This window comes from Lepidochelys olivacea, assembly GCF_965140295.1.
Source record: "Lepidochelys olivacea isolate rLepOli2 genome assembly, chromosome: 4".
Classification (NCBI taxonomy): Eukaryota; Metazoa; Chordata; order Testudines; family Cheloniidae; genus Lepidochelys; species Lepidochelys olivacea.
In genome coordinates, this window is record NC_140414.1 from 141,377,881 (window position 1) to 141,394,471 (window position 16,591).

Genomic DNA, 16,591 nt, shown 5'->3' on the forward strand with positions numbered 1-16,591 from the left:
AAAATTCTTTGGGTGAGATTCTCTGACAAGTTCCAGTATCGAGCTGGCACAGCGATTTTCCAGCTATAAAAATGTCTGTCCACTGTATAAAACTGACTTTCTACACGTGAATGCAAAGAGGGACTTTAAGATGAACTAAAACTCTGGAGGTAGAAATGCGCCTAATAGGATGAAAATGGCAGGTGAGTGTGGAAGCCAGGAGTCTGGGGCTTGATTCCAGCTTTGTCGCAGACTCTCTACGTGAACTTGGGTAAGTCATTTCACTTCGCTCTGTTTCCACAGCTTTAACATGGAGATAATGATTTCTACCTCCAAAAGGCTGAGAGAATTAATGTTTGGCAAGTGAGAGGAGACGCTCAAATGAGGGGGGGCCAGAGAAATGTACAAAGTGTTCAGTGGTGGTAATCAGGTTCAGTGTGAATTAACTCTGTCCTCTTTTCTTCATTCCCAGGTGCCTCATTAAGTGGTTGGAGGTGCGAAAAGTGTGTCCACTCTGCAACATGCCTGTCCTACAGCTGGCACAACTCCATAATAAGCAGGACCATGGGCCTCCCCAGGGACCACTGCCTGGGGCAGAGAACATTGTATAGCTTCTCCTAAGCAAAGGACACTTCCATCACAAAAAAAATCACAAGGATGAAAACGATGGACTTATGCAGAGAATCGCAGATCTCTGAATCTGTTCCTTACAGCCTTGGTGCATCTACCAGGATTCCCTTTGTCTCATGAAGAGCTCCCACGATGCACTTTAGGGGATGGGGCCAGATGCTTGGACTTCAGAACAACCAAAGCAATATGCCACCAGCGCAACAAGAAGACAAAAGGCAACAACAAGCCTATGTGTTTGGGTTTTTGAGAGCACTTTATGACGGACCCTGTCGCCGATATTACATGTGTAGGCCTGGTACCTGTTTCTGGCTAGTTGACTATATGATGTGCTGAGTAGGAGGGATAATGTTACGAGCACAGTAAGAGAACTTACAAGGGCAAGTCTTTCAAGACCCTGGCCCCTGGGTACCTTGAATGGCAGATCCTATGCAGCCAGTGGACATCTTCTCATCTCAAAAAAACAAAACCAACCTTCACACCCCCTTTAAAAACTGTCTCCATAAGGCCAAACCCAGCCAGTGATTACCTCACGCTGAATTGCTAGTGGCTGGAGAAATGAGCAAGGGTTTTACATTGTTCCTTTAAGGAGAATTTCCTGAAGTTGTGGGATTATTCGGAAATTTAAATTTTGACAATATCCTGTTAGCAGGGACAGCACTAGACCAGTCTGCCTCCAAGACAGTGCAAGCGCATAAGCACTCTGGGCTGAAGTAGTTCCAGGGGAAGGTTTGCAGGTACTGTCCAGTAAGGGAACTGGGTCACTCTAATGTGCACGTATGGCCTGATTGTGTCGGAGATGCTGAGCACCCACGGCTCCCCAGTCTTCATCTCTGAGAATCAACCTTTACGTGACCCCAGAGGAGCAGTGAGGTTGGATCTGATCTTGAGAACATCCATTGCCCCCGAGTGTTCTGAAAAGTGACGGGATGATTTCCTACCAAGCGCTGGCATTAAGCTGGCTTTGGACACAGGCACTTACTGCAAACTGCACAGCAGCCATAAATGTGTCCTTATTTTCCTCTGCAATAAAAAAGCCCATTTGAAAAATCTAAGTGCAAGGCCCAGCGGTTACATGCTTTTCTTCCCGTCTTGTGTAGTTGGTGAAGCATGATTGCAGTACACCGCCTCACTCTCCCACACGCCCTCCTGTCTGCACAATCACAATCTCAAAGGGCTGATCTAACCTTGGCGCAGACAGGCCCAAGTCCACTAAATTCAGCAGAGCTCTGCTGCCTCTTACTTCAGAGCCAATGATAAACCTTGACTATCTTGTTTCTTTCTCTTGGCTCTGAACTAGAGAGAGGTACCATGTCGTTCTGCTGGGTACAGAGGTATTCAAGTCGCCCTTTTGAGTTCTGTGGCCCACTTGAAATGGATGTGTGTCGGGATAAGTGGCAGGGCATAAGGTCTGTTTGTGTATGTACGTTTCTTGGGGTTGAGGAGTACCCTTGGTGTTTGGCCGAAGTATATTAAAGCAGGATAGGTTTCCGATTTCTAGCTCCGCTTTCTGAGTGATTCAAAAGTGCTGACACTACTGAGATTCCTGAATTAGACCAATAATAAACCGTACAGGTGCGACTGGATCAGAGGGAAGTTAAATGTACGTAGCTAGCCATTGTCTAAAATGCCGTAAATGTGCGTATTGCTTACTGCCTTGGCTTGCCAGCCCTTTCTCCTCCTAGGTACACACCTGCATGCTTAGCATCTGTTGAGTGCCGTCCCATGAGAGCCTCACAGCTACTCCCATTCAAGGCGGATCCTCTGGTTCTTTAACAACGTTCCAGGAGCCTGATATCCCCTGATCCCTTTGCTGTCACATCCAATCCAGTTTACATCTCATGTACTACCAGGAATCCTTTTGTCTTCTAAACATTGCTTTATAAGGGCCAAATCCTGCTGCCATTGATCTCAATGGAAAAACTCTCCTGAACCTCTGTGGCATCAGGATAGGGGACATCCGAGGGGGAAGATTCACTTACTCGTGAGTGCCCTCTGCCCTGACTTTGACTATTGCAGCCTGCATGTTGTTTGCAGACTGTATTGTGACGGGATGGGAGGGGAAGGCACGTGTATTTGTTTATAAACGTTAACCTGTGGCTAGTTTACTCTGCTTATTTGCCTGCTCGCAGGTATTTGCATGAGCTGTGAATGACTGAACAGTTTTGCAGAGGAGCTTTGCAACAACCAGTGGGAAGAAGGATGGGTTGTGAACATCTACCATTAACCACTTTGTCCATCGTGAACTTCAAAATTCCCCATTTAACCAGAATAGAAAAGGTCCAAATGCCGTTATTTCCCTTTTGTCGATCAGCACCAAGCTGGTAGTCATCGGTAGTATTGATTAAAGAAACGTTAGGTGCCTTTGACCTTTGCACCCTTTACAGAGCTACGGTACAGTACCACACCACCAGCAGCTCTTGCGGATGAAACCAACAATCCTACCATGCCTCAGCCTGTCGATTTTCTGTCTCTGGTCCAGCCAAGCAGGGCACGCTGGCTTATAGATGGATGTCCGCAAAGAGGGTTGATGACTTGTCTCTCTAATGTAGCCTAATATATGCATTTCCAATGTGCCTACACAATAATTTAGGTCAGACTTGAACAAAAAACCTCCTGCTGCCACTGAAGTCAATGGGGAATTTTTGCCACGGGCTTCACTAGGAGCAGGATTTGATCCATATAGTCTGTCCTGTGATACGTGCACCCTTCCTGACCCCCCACCACTACCACTGAGCCTTTCTGTGTACTTTTATTTTTTTGCCACAGCCATTTTTTAAGTCATTCAGAAGAATCTGTGTTCTGAACGTTTTATATATGAGACTCTTACCTAAGCAATTAGGTATCTTAGATTGTATTCTGAATGGAACAAAGATCTGGATTTGAACTATGAATATAAAGTGACAGGGCTGGCTTAGTGTCTTCCCTGCTGTCTCCTGGCTGTGCTGATGATGTTTGCATTTTATTTCTGTGATGAATACCACAGGCTACAGTGCTGTATCTCATTCATAGATTCATTGATACTAAGGTCAGAAGGGACCATTATGATCATCTAGTCCGACCTCCTGCACAACGCAGTCCACAGAATCTCACCCACCCACTCCTGTGAAAAACCTCTCACCTATGTCTGAGCTATTGAAGTCTTTAAACCACGATTTGAGGACTTCAAGGAGCAGAGAATCCTCCAGCAAGTGACCTGTACCCCATGCTACAGAGGAAGGCGAAAAACCTCCAGGGCCTCTTCCAATCTGCCCTGGAGGAAAATTCCTTCCCGACCCCAAATATGGTGATCAGCTAAACCCTGAGCATATGGGCAAGATTCACCAGCCAGATACCCAGGAAAGATATCATTGAGGATAAAACTGTGTGATCCCTGCATTCTTGTGACCTGGAAAAAGAGCCAGCCTGGCTGAACTGCTTCCTAGGTGCCCTGCAGGAGAAAATCCGTGAATTTCTTCCCTGAACGTCGAGGCCGCTGAGGATGCTCGCTAAGAAAGTGGTGGCTTTTGGTCTCCACAGTAAATAAAAGTGACCCATAGGCTGGTCTCTGGCAGCATACAACTCCTGGAGTCCGTGTCCCTCCATTCCTGCGGCTGGATTAGAATTTAGTATGAATTCAACTCCTGACCTTCCAGGTTCTCAGTGCTCAGAGCTTCTCCAGAAATCATGGAGTTCTGTGCAAGGACAGTTTGCAGGATCAGCACTAAGGATTTTTTCTGATGGCTCAGTTGGTGAGTTGGTAATAGGGTAGTGCAAAAAGCTTCAGGTCTGGGTAGTAATCTAGCCTAGGTCTGCAGTGTCTGAAAGTCACGGCCACATGATGGCGGTTGAGTGATCTGCGAGTTGGCAGTCTTATTCCCTTTGTTAGCATCTGGTCTCTCCATTCCCAGACACTTTATCTCATTTGGTACCCTTGTTGGGAATCAGAGTAGCAAGGCTGAGAAATGGGCCATGGACGCTTCTTCCTTCTTGTTCCTAGGGGTGACTCTTCAAAGCAGGGACAGAGGCAAAGGAGATGACTGCATGATGCTGTTTGCAGGACCGCTGTCTGTTCTGGGCATAGATCTTCAGTCTTGAGAGTTTCAATCTATAATTAATTTATTTAGTTTCACTAAATTCTCTGAAACAAAACTTAACTTTTCTGGTTCTCTGGATCATATCAAGTTACAAGCAAACTTGAAGCCATGCTCTGATTGGTCCCCAAATCCTATAGGGGTTGGTAACCATACAGATATATAGAATAATGTCAGCACAGCAACTGTAAAACTGGGAGAGGGGAAGGTTAAAAGCCTCTTGCAGAAACTGGTCTGAATTGGTGCCACTTGAAATGTCCTCTCAAATGGCCAGAGGAATTCCCTGCACTTGCCTGGTGTGCTACGTCCTTCAGTGTTTGGTCGAACGAGTACCTACAGCATGGCTGATTTATTCCTTTTGGCTTTACCAGAATATTCAGCTCCCAATCACATCCACGCAGTCAATGAACCAGTGGAGTGAGATGTATTTTATTTTAAAGGGCTGTTACAGTGAGACTCCATCTTTCTCCTGTTGCTGTCCATTTTAGAGCCATCTCAACCGTACTCAGGTTCACCTTGCTGAGGGATGTTATGAAGGTAGTTTGCCAGTTCCACTCTAGTCTCTGTAACCGGTACACCACCACCTTGTGTATAGTATCTGTCTGGTATCTCTAGAGCAATTGACTACCTCAAGAGAGCTATTTAATGTCTTAAACGTCAGCGGTATATGTCACAAATGTATGGGGGGGAGGGGTGATACCCACATCCCGGAGCATATGAATGTGTTGTCCTCTCTCCATTTCCCAGCACTAGATTCTGCCAAATAGCACTCAGGCTCTTGAGCAGATTTGTGGTTTGTTTCACATTAACTGGTGGCCAAAAGTGGCACAGATCCCTGCAAACTCAGCACTTCCTTGAGACAGTGATCCGGGCTTGTGGGGGGAATTAGGCTAAAATATTCACAGGAACCACATTCCTGTCTGGTAAGATTTCCTTTCCCAATCTTGTTAGTCAAAAATACTTGTTTGACAGGCCACCTACCCACAACTCCCATTCACTTCAATGGGATTTGTGTGTGATAGGGTCTGATCTTGAGAGGTGTCAGAGCCTATTCAGCCAGTGGATGAAAGTAGAAGCCCTCATGGCAAATGCAATTGTATCTCCCTTGATTGATTGGTCCCTTCGTATATAGACCTTCTAACAGTATTCTCTCCTCTAGTATGTACCCATAACTCCCACCAGTTAATGGGTGGTACATGTGTACATATCTGTGTGAGAATAGGCCACTAATTTTAGCAGGCTAGTTGCAGTCAGTTCATGGTTGGTTTCTTATAGCTGAACTAGGACAAGTTGCTTATGGATAATCCCTACTAGCTTGCTGTTTCTCTCCCAAGTGCATGATAGATGCAAATTTCCATTCCCAGGAGTTGAGTGGACAGGATCTCTGTGAATGGCCAGTCCTTGGTGCCAACTCCTTTTGTGATACAAAACATACACTGTTCACTGTAAAAGCTAAACCTTGTGGCAGAGAAGGTATTTGGAAGTATAGATTCTACCATGTGTCTGTCTTGTGTTTCTTTCAAAAGTTGACTGCCTTTATTGGAGAAAATTAAGCAACTTGTAGTCAACATTTGAAAACTCTCTTGTGTGTATTTCAAAGCAAAAGGCCCAAGTGTTAATTAGTTGCCATAAACCAGGTTGCACTGACCCATTGGTCCAGAGCATTTGTAGTGGTGATGGTGGATTCTGAAGCTTGATCAGATTTCATTGTCTTGATGAGGAAATGGAGCTGCAGGGCATAGCTCTGTGTCCTCCTGGATGTGTCTTCCTAAAACTCTTTACATGGTTGGTGAAAGCTTACTTTCCCCCTTGCTTGTTTTTGGTGACCCCAGTATTGAGCTGTTTGCCAGTGGATGGCTGACCTGTCTGATCTCTCACCCCAGTGTAAATCTGGAGTAACTCCTTGACCACCAGTGGATTTATACCAGTGTGAGATCAGAATCCAACTCCATGTCATGGGGATAACTATCTATTGATCAGCATCTAGATGACTTTGGATGTAAATGGAAGGGGCAGGCTATTACCTGAACTCTTTCTTAGGAGTTTCTCTTTTTTGCTTCAGTATTTACAACCCTCCCTACTGAAGGGGTGCAAGAAAGGGGTCATTCAGTATTACATTGTACAGGCTTTTCTAATGGCAGAGTAGACTGTTCTTTCCAATCCTTTTAGAATGGGGCTAAAGTGTCCCATTACCAATTAGTCTGTGTAGTTTGATAGCATCAGTACCTGAACTGTCGCTAGCATTTGACCGGTCTTGTGATTAGGCCACCAAGGGTTTAGGTTGGGGGCGGGAGGGTGGCGTTTTCTCCTTCTCTGTAAATACTGTGTGACTCCTGAGATGTTTATGCCTCTGGGTTCATAGACTGTTTGTACACTAAGAGTTCTGCAGCAGAATGTTTTTTAAAACATTCACTGTTTTTTGTAAGCTATATTTTTGTATATTTAATTGCTATTTTAAAATTCTAATGCATCTTTTTTGCTAATCACACTATTGTTAAGGAAAAGAGAATTTGCATGTGATTGGACTTGAAATGTAAATAAAGACGGATTTTGGAAATCGTGCTGTGTTGGAGTCACTTCCGCCACCATCTCACTGAATCACACATGTTCACCTGTCTCTGGTTTACGTAGGTCACCCCCAGGGTGACTCTGGCTTGAGTCCATTGCTTACAAATAGACGGTACCTACTGCTGGGGGCAGTCCAGGCCAGGACACCATGGTGAGATTGAGTCAGCAAAGACTTGCCCCCTCCTTGCTTTTCCCCTATAGGTCCCAAAGCAAGTAAGCACCATTATCCCACTCTGATAGGTGAGGGGAAATGCAGAAAAGTGACTTGCCTGAGGACCCACGGTGAGTTGGGCAGCATGGAACCCAACACCCTGTCCCCTGTCATGTGCTACCTCCCGGGTAAGATTAGAACTGGTCATCTTAAGGTGGTGAAGACCCTGGATTCCCTGTCACCCCTTGCACTATAGGCCGAGCAGAATATTAAAGCCTTATGGCTGGATTGTCTGAGGTGCCGAGTGTGTCCATGGCTCCAGTTCACTGCAGTTTGGAACTCTTGTGTGCTCAGGGCCAATGGAAATCAAGCCCTAACTGACTTCTAGCCTGAGGTTGGCCTGGGCATCCCACTCCGTAAAGTGATCTACATAAACTATTTGTTCTGCTGCCTCCATACAAGACTGATCCAGGCTTATGCTTAGCATTAACAAGCTACATCTCCCCCTGCTGGCTACACTTCTCCCTGTCCCCTCAATGCACTGTAGACAAAGCTGACGCATTAGCTGAATGAGAACTCCCCCATGGCAAGCCAGCCAGACCAGCACTTTCCTGGCTTGTACGAAGTGTCCTATTATTCAGCAGAAACTTCCAGAGTTCAAATTGTTCGGCTTTCCTCTGTGCTAGCAACTACTCCCTGTCCAAAAAGGAAAAGGAGGACTTGTGGCACCTTAGAGACTAGCCAATTTATTTGAGCATGAGCTTTCGTGAGCTACAGCTCACTTCATCGGATGCATAAAAGTGGAAAATGCAGTGAGGATGTTTTTATACACACAGACCATAAAAAAATGGGTGTTTATCACTTCAAAAGGTTTTCTGTACCCCCACCCCACTCTCCTGCTGGTAATAGCTTATCTAAAGTGATCACTCTCCTTACAATGTGTATGATAATCAAGGTGGGCCATTTCCAGCACAAATCCAGGGTTTAACAAGAACGTTTGAGGAACGGGGGCGGGGGTAGGGAAAAACAAGGGGAAATAGGTTACCTTGTAAAATGACTTAGCCACTCCCAGTCTCTATTCAAGCCTAAGTTAATTATATCCAATTTGCAAATGAATTCCAATTCAGCAGTTTCTCGCTGGAGTCTGGTTTTGAAGTTTTTCTGTTGCAATATCGCAACTTTCATGTCTGTAATTGCGTGACCAGAGAGATTGAAGTATTCTCCGACTGGTTTATGAATGTTATAATTCTTGACATCTGATTTGTGTCCATTTATTCTTTACGTAGAGACTGTCCAGTTTGGCCAATGTACATGGCAGAGGGGCATTGCTGGCACATGATGGCATATATCACATTGGTAGATGTGCAGGTGAATGAGCCTCTGATAGTGTGGCTGATGTGATTAGGCCCTGTGATGGTGTGGCATCGGGCTTTGTTGCAAGGATAGGTACCTGGGTTAGTGGTTCTGTTGTGTGGTATGTAGTTGCTGGTGAGTATTTGCTTCAGGTTGGGGGGCTGTCTGTAGGCAAGGACTGGCCTGTCTCCCAAGATTTGTGAGAGTGTTGGGTCATCCTTCAGGATAGGTTGTAGATCCTTAATAATGCGTTGGAGTGGTTTTAGTTGGGGGCTGAAGGTGACGGCTAGTGGCGTTCTGTTATTTTCTTTGTTAGGCCTGTCCTGTAGTAGGTGACTTCTGGGTACTCTTCTGGCTCCGTCAAACTGTTTCTTCACTTCAGCAGGTGGGTATTGTAGTTGTAAGAATGCTTGATAGAGATCTTGTAGGTGTTTGTCTCTGTCTGAGGGATTGGAGCAAATGCGGTTGTATCGTAGAGCTTGGCTGTAGACGATGGACCGTGTGGTGTGGTCTGAGTGAAAGCTGGAGGCATGTAGGTAGGAATAGCGGTCAGTAGGTTTCCGGTATAGGGTGATGTTTATGTGAGCATCACTTATGAGCGATCCAGTGTCCAGGAAGTGGATCTCTTGTGTGGACTGGTCCAGGCTGAGGTTGATGGTGGGATGGAAATTGTTGAAATCATGGTGGAATTCCTCAAGGGCTTCTTTTCCATGGGTCCAGATGATGAAGATGTCATCAATATAGCGCAAGTAGAGTAGGGGTATTAGAACAACGCTTCTTCAGCTCTCGTCCCCTAAGTCAGCCATAAAAATGTTGGCATACTGTGGGGCCATGCGGGTACCCATAGCAGTGCCACTGATTTGAAGGTATACATTGTCCCCAAATGTGAAGTAGTTATGGGTGAGGACAAAGTCACAAAGTTCAGCCACCAGGTTTGCCGTGACATTATCGGGGATAGTGTTCCTGACGGCTTGTAGTCCATCTTTGTGTGGAATGTTGGTGTAGAGGGCTTCTACATCCATAGTGGCCAGGATGGTGTTTTCAGGAAGATCACCGATGGATTGTAGTTTCCTCAGGAAGTCAGTGGTGTCTCGAAGATAGCTGGGAGTGCTGGTAGCGTAGGGCCTGAGGAGGGAGTCTACATAGCCAGACAATCCTGCTGTCAGGGTGCCAATGCCTACGATGATGGGGCGCCCAGGATTTCCAGGTTTATGGATCTTGGGTAGTAGATAGAATATCCCAGGTCAGGGTTCCAGGGGTGTGTGTCTGCGGATTTGATCTTGTGCTTTTTCAGGGAGTTTCTTGAGCAAATTCTGTAGTTTCTTTTGGTAACCCACAGTGGGATCAGAGGGTAATGGCTTGTAGAAAGTGGTGTTGGAGAGCTGCTCAGTAGCCTCTTGTTCATATTCCGACCTATTCATGATGACAACAGCACCTCCTTTGTCAGCCTTTTTGATTATGTCAGAGTTATTTCTGAGGCTGTGGATGGCATTGTGTTCTGCACGGCTGAGGTTGTGGGGTAAGTGATGCTGCTTTTCCACAATTTCAGCCCGTGCACGTCGGTGGAAGCACTCTATGTAGAAGTCCAATCTGCTGTCTTGGCCTTCAGGAGGAGTCCACCTAGAATCCTTCTTTTTGTAGTGTTGGTAGGAAGATCTCTGTGGATTAGTATGTTGTTCAGAGGAGTGTTGGAAATATTCCTTGAGTCGGAGACATCCAAAATAGGATTCTAGGTCACCACAGAACTGTATCATGTTCGTGGGGGTGGAGGGGCAGAAGGAGAGGCCCTGAGATAGGACAGCTTCTTCTGCTGGGCTAAGGGTATAGTTGCATAGATTAACAATATTGCTGGGTGGGTTGAGGGAACCATTGCTGTGGCCCCTTGTGGCATAACATTCATAAACCAGTCGGAGAACACTTCAATCTCTCTGGTCACGCGATTACAGACATGAAAGTTGCGATATTACAACAGAAAAACTTCAAAACCAGACTCCAGCGAGAAACTGCTGAATTGGAATTCATTTGCAAATTGGATACAATTAACTTAGCCTCTCCCAGTCTCTTTCAAGCCTAAGTCACTATGCAAGGTAACCTATTTCCCCTTGTTTTTTCCTACCCCCCTCCCCCCGCCCCGTTCCTCAGATGTTCTTGTTAAACCCTAGATTTGTGCTGGAAATAGCCCACCTTGATTATCATACACATTGTAAGGAGAGTGATCACTTTAGATAAGCTATTACCAGCAGGAGAGTGCGTTGGGGGACAGAAAACCTTTTCAAGTGATAAACACCCATTTTTTTATGGTCTGTGTGTATAAAAACATCCTCACTGCATTTTCCACTTTTATGCATCTGATGAAGTGAGCTGTAGCTCATGAAAGCTTATGCTCAAATAAATTGGTTAGTCTCTAAGGTGCCACAAGTACTCCTTTTCCCTGTCCAAAGGAAAACAGTCACCATCAACCTGGGAGAGCCTGGTGTTGGCAATTCAACCTTGCATTGTCCAAATGCAATGTCCTGCCAAGCTAGATGGAGCTGAGCCAATCATTCACAACAAAGAATTCAGGTGAGGAATTCAAGGGTTACTGTGTATTCTTCCCCAGCTCCATTGGGGTGCCTTTTGGCTCGACTTCAGACTAGATCCCTGTCTGTACAGAAGAAGTTGCTTGGAAGGTCTTCCCAGATGAGTAAATAGCTACTTAAGACTGCGACTACTCTTTGGTCAACAGTTCTACAGCTTTCTCTGGGGGGTTTCTGATGCCAAATACAGAAACAGCAGCTGTGACATTCTCACCCTTGAAAGATTTGCCCTCTCTGGAGCAGAGACTTGCCTTCCCCAGGGTGGTGGTGGTTGTTTCCAGTTCAGGGGGTTCTTGGCTTTTCCATACCAGGGCTCTTCCATCTATCTGGGATTCTCCCTTCCCTTTAACCATATGGATAGGTCGGAGCAGATGTGATGCTCTGACACCTATTTGCAACCCCCTGGGGGGGGGGGTGTCACAATCCCCAGACTAAGAAGCCACATTCTTGTGTTCCAGGAGCTGGGATACTATGGCAATGGAATCATCTGGAGTAGGCCGTGCCAAAACCCGTCAATGCCAGATCGTCTTCTGGGAGCAGAATGGAACGCTTTAGCTCAGCGAACCTTTCCCTGCCAGGGGAAGTGTCAGCTGCTGTAGCAACTGGCACGCTGCTGCTGCCCTGGGCCAATCCCCATCTGGCCCAAAGGAGTCTGAATCGCCTCCCCAGCTCCATAGATGGGGGCTGCTCCTGCAGGGGGAGCACAGGGACCAAACCACACACTGCTGTTATTCTTCCAGGCCAGCTCTGAGCAATCCGCTCTGACTCTCCCCCACCCCCTCCGGGGCTGGTAGTGGGAAGCAGAGTTCTTGACTGATGGCTGCAGCAGCCTGTTCCTAAAACAGGAAAACCAGCCCTTCCCCCATCAGAAACAAGGCACTGCTGGTTCAGGGCAGGTTTCCTTACTGAGCTTCCCTGAGAAGTTCTGGTCTGCCAGGGACTTTCCATGGTGCTCTTGGCACTGAAGTAATTCAGGTCCCAGAGCTACATGCGGTTGCTGCCTAGTGAAGGGTTCGGCTCAGACGCCTTTTGTGTGTTGTCTGTTGCTTTCACGGGGAAGCAGCAGCTCCCTGGGCTCTCCCCCTAGTGAGGTGTTGGAGAACGCAAGAGAAAAGAGAGAACTTTTTTTTTTCTTTTTTGAACCATCCTAGCAAAAGTAACCGAACAAGCCCAGAGAGTATTCCACAAGGATGGCTCCAAAACTCTGCAGCAGGGACTTCGCTTGTTCTTCAATGCTACAGGCTTTTACAGCAATAGAGGAGGCTATTCATGATAAGGACAGTCACAACTGGAAGGGACCTGACCCCTCCTGTTTCAGGGCATTAAACAACCTCTAACTCTAGGGAGCCAGAGGCGATTCTCCTGGGGAGGCAGGTTTAGAGAAAAAGCGTCTATTCGGTGCGAACTGCAGCAGCCCACAGCTCTGTGTGAACAAACACCTCACCCTGCTCTCTGCACTGGCTCCCCTTGGACCGCCCAGAGCATCTCCCCTGCCACTGCGTTGCCCCTGGAGAAGGGGGCGGGGGAGGGGGCTTGTGGCTTAGCACTTCCCAAGCCGTTTAGGGCTTTCTAGATCAAAGCCACCGCCTTTAAATTCCAGTGGGAAAGCCCCAGGCGGCCAGTGTGATCTCCTCATGATGAGCGATGCTGCTTAACAAGCAGGCTGGCAAATTCTGCCCTAGCTGCTATACGGCCACTATGGTTGGTGAGAGAGTGGCATGAGGAGAGGAGCTGCGGGCCCTCCCTGCCTTGTTAGCGCAGCTCTCCTCCGCTTTCACTCAGGGGGGTGTTACCCATGGGGTCTCCGGGAGTTGTCAATGGGGGGAAGAAGGACTTGCCATGCCTTTCTCGCAAGATGGTCTCTGCACTGTGATCTAAACAAGATGGGACCTAGACATGTCCCATTCCCCTGCAGCAGAGAGTTACACAGCTAAGGTTCCCTCATATGGTTTTGTTGCTGGACTCAGCCCAGCTTGCAAGGGCGTGGGGTACCTGTGCCAATTCTGGTACCTTCTTCCCTATCTCACAATGGCACCTGTCCTGTCATCTTACCCCTAGAAGTGGCCTGTCTAGGCACAGCAGTGCGGGAGGTGTGTGCTGTTGTTGCTTGGCCTGTACCTATTCTGTGGGCAGGCGCCTCCAGGCTCCAAGATGGGTGGGCTGATGCTTTTCACCAGCACTGAATTGCTTGATGGATCGGGAAGCCCAGCCAGCCACCTGAGGCTAGAGCAAAGAAACGATGTCAGGCTTTCCTAACCTTAGCAGCTACCCCATGCTACACTGAGCCAGGCTTGTGTGGCCTGCAGTGCCCTGTTGCTATGCATCTCACTTGGGCCCCTGAGAAGATGGGGGGGAGCCTCCTTTGAAGGCAACTGGGGATCCCCACTTCAGAGCACAACTTTTTAAATCTCCTGCCAAAGTCATAACACACAGCTGCTGTCTGAGTCAGGAGGAGGAGGGGCTGAGCTCCCAGCAGGTAAGGACGGGGGATGGGAGCAGATGTTAGTCATATGAGATCCATGGCAGTTGGATTTTATGATGCTGGGCCATAAACCCCAGATTCATCGCTCATGCACCATATCGGTAAAGGTGCTTGGCACTGAGAGGGACTGAAACAAAAGTCCTCTTAGGCTGGGACAGTGCCACTCCCCACCTGCCGTGCTAGGTATGGAGGCCATGGGTGCTGCGCTATACTCCTTAGGAACTGGCTGCATCCCAGCATAACATACGCACCCTGGAGCCTTACTGGCATGAAAACTGGCCTCTACAGAGGAAATGAATAGAGCTGTGGTTCCATGTCTACATCTGGAGAAAGCTGAAAAGGCAGCCGTGTGTGTTTTAAAGTAACTTCACTCCACATTAAACCCCAAACCCAAATGAAAGTATTAGTTACTTATATCACAGTAGCACCTCTGGGTAATCTGAGCCCCATTGTGCAAGGTGCTGTACATTTTAAGCCACTAACTACCCCATTAATTACCTTTTACGTGGGCTGAATGTGAGCTGCTTGTTACCTCTCCCCTCTGCTTCAGGGGAAGGCTGCACTGAAGTTTAAGAAAGCAGGAGCTGGAGCCAGCTGGGAGCTGCTGCTGAGGCAGTGGTGGCTCCAGGCAACGACCTTTCTGGGCCTGGAAAGTGAGGCTTTTGTAGGCATTCTGAAATGTAGCTGTAGAAATGGCAGCCTGGGCTTCCCTTTCTCATGATGTCTGTGTAGCCAGCCTGCTTGACTGACAATCCAAAGCTGCATCCTCTAACTGCCTGCCCTGCAAACTCAGCCTGGGAGCTGAGAGTCAAGCTGGGTACTTCCCTTCTCATGTCTCACCACTAGTGCTAACATTTCTGCTGAAGAGCCAGATGACACCAAAGCAGTCCTTTATTGCTGCCTTCCTTGGTGGGACCAAGAGGAGTAAGACAATTACTCTTGGTGTTAAAGTCAGTAGCCCTGTCTCTGAACGCGCACACAGCCTGAGTCTGCTCTAATTTACAGTGGTTTTAACCTGGGTGAAATTCCATTGACCCCCATGGTGTTAACTTCTGATTTACGCGGATGTAAGTGAGAAGAGACTCCAGCCCATGGGGCAGATCTTTAGAGCAAGTCTGGGCCATTTTTACCTTGTCATGTAATTGCACTTTATGGAAACCCACAAGGGCACTTAATGATTCTTCAACAGCCAACACAAATGACTGCTGTGATTCCCTTGAACAGACACTCAACCAACCAGATCCCCTCCAGTTTTTACCCTGTGCTGCTCCCCCTCCCTCCTCAGAGCACCACCGCTGAAAATGAAACGGTAGGTTCATGAGAGACGCGCCCACCTCAAAACTCAAGGTCCAATCCCCACCTGAATTGTGGTCCTGTGGTGCCTGAACCCACAGCGTTCTCTGGGTTAGGTTCCAGCCTTTCCCAGCCTGAGCCTGCTCAGCACGCCACACAAGGGATCAGACCAAACAATTAGCTGTTGTCAGCCCTGGGCTGTTACCTCTCTGGCAGTCGTCAGAAATCTTATCACATTGGCTTTGCTGCTCCACTCACACGCAACCTGGGGGGGGGGGGGGGGGGGGGAAATTCTGCTAGCTGAGGTGACACATTTAAGGCTAAGAAGCTGATCCTATGTCCATTACAGGCAATGGGGAAATTCCCCAGGAACTAGGCTCAAGCTCTGAGTGCCACCACTCTCTTCCCCCGCTCCAGCCCATAAGACTTTTGTGTTGCTGGCTGCGTGTGCAACCGGAGCCAGAAGCTGAGCCAAGGGGCAGCAGCAGGTGTTTCAGCCGCACCCCGTGACAGCTGAAGCACAACGAACTAGCGGGGAACCAAAGCCTCAGGCGCTAGCGTAAGGCAAAGTGGATTTATTTCCCCCTTTTTTTAATAAGCAATAATCACCTGTCAACACTGCATTGCTGGCAATAAATAGCCAGGTGGCAAGGCACGCTCGCTGCCTACTATCCATGGGCCCAGCCCAGGCTCAATCCAGCATGCTGTGGGGCCACGGAGCATTTCTCTGCCCCATGTAATGCTGGAGTAGGCCCCTCCCCAGCTCGCCCCATATGCCAGGGTGGGTGCCATGTTTACAGTGTCTTTCTGACTCAGGATGGCTGACTTGGGCAGAGGGAGGTGAAGGATGTTTGCTGTGTGCTGGGTCCTATGCCTCTGTCACCCGCTGCACCAGCCCCCTGCAGCCGGCCTGCAAAGGTTTCATTGCTCTTCTAGGGGCCTCAGCACCCCACAGGCCCTGAGTTCCATTTTTCTCCTTGCCTGATTTACAGCTCTGCTCCTACGTGCTCCGCTGCTCTCCCCATACCTCTGTCCCTCTGCGCCCCCCCCCCTCAGCCCAGTCCCTGACCCTGTGCTTCTGCTTTCCCCTCACCCCTGTCCACCCCTCATGTCCTCACAGTTGTGACCAAAAATGCACCTGCTCAGCAGAGCCCACCCGCTGCCTGGCTGATGGGCACCAGGCCCACGACCCAGGTTTTGAAGGTATCAAGGCATTTCTCTGCTTGGCGTTACAAGGGCGACATGATTTAGGAGCCTGCCTCAGTTTCTAACATGACCCAGCCCCCAATGAGACTCAGGTTCCTAATTGAGCGCCCAGTGATGGAGGACAAGTGTTTCCCTGGGGTGGAGTGGAGAGAGGTTGGGGGGCTGAGAATGGGGGAGTTTGGGAAGCCCAGGGGGTGCGGGGGAGTGGCAGCCATTTTGCAGGAGAGGGCAAAGAGCTGTGAAGAGGCTTAGCTAGAAGCTGGGCAGGTCCCAAGGGAGGCTG

The 16,591-nt window shown here is 48.2% G+C and overlaps 1 protein-coding gene across 2 annotated transcripts in view; it reads left to right on the forward strand.

Annotated features, from left to right (window-relative positions):
• The window catches only part of RNF24 (ring finger protein 24), a 67,542-nt gene extending 65,881 nt beyond the window's left edge, over positions 1-1,661 (forward strand). For both annotated transcript variants that reach the window (XM_084626765.1, XM_084626764.1), the window contains exon 6: positions 452-1,661. In XM_084626765.1, coding sequence (XP_084482891.1) covers positions 452-590 — 139 coding nt within the window. In that variant the 3' untranslated portion in view covers positions 591-1,661. The remainder of the gene's footprint in view (positions 1-451) is intronic.
• The last annotated feature ends 14,930 nt before the right edge of the window (positions 1,662-16,591 follow it).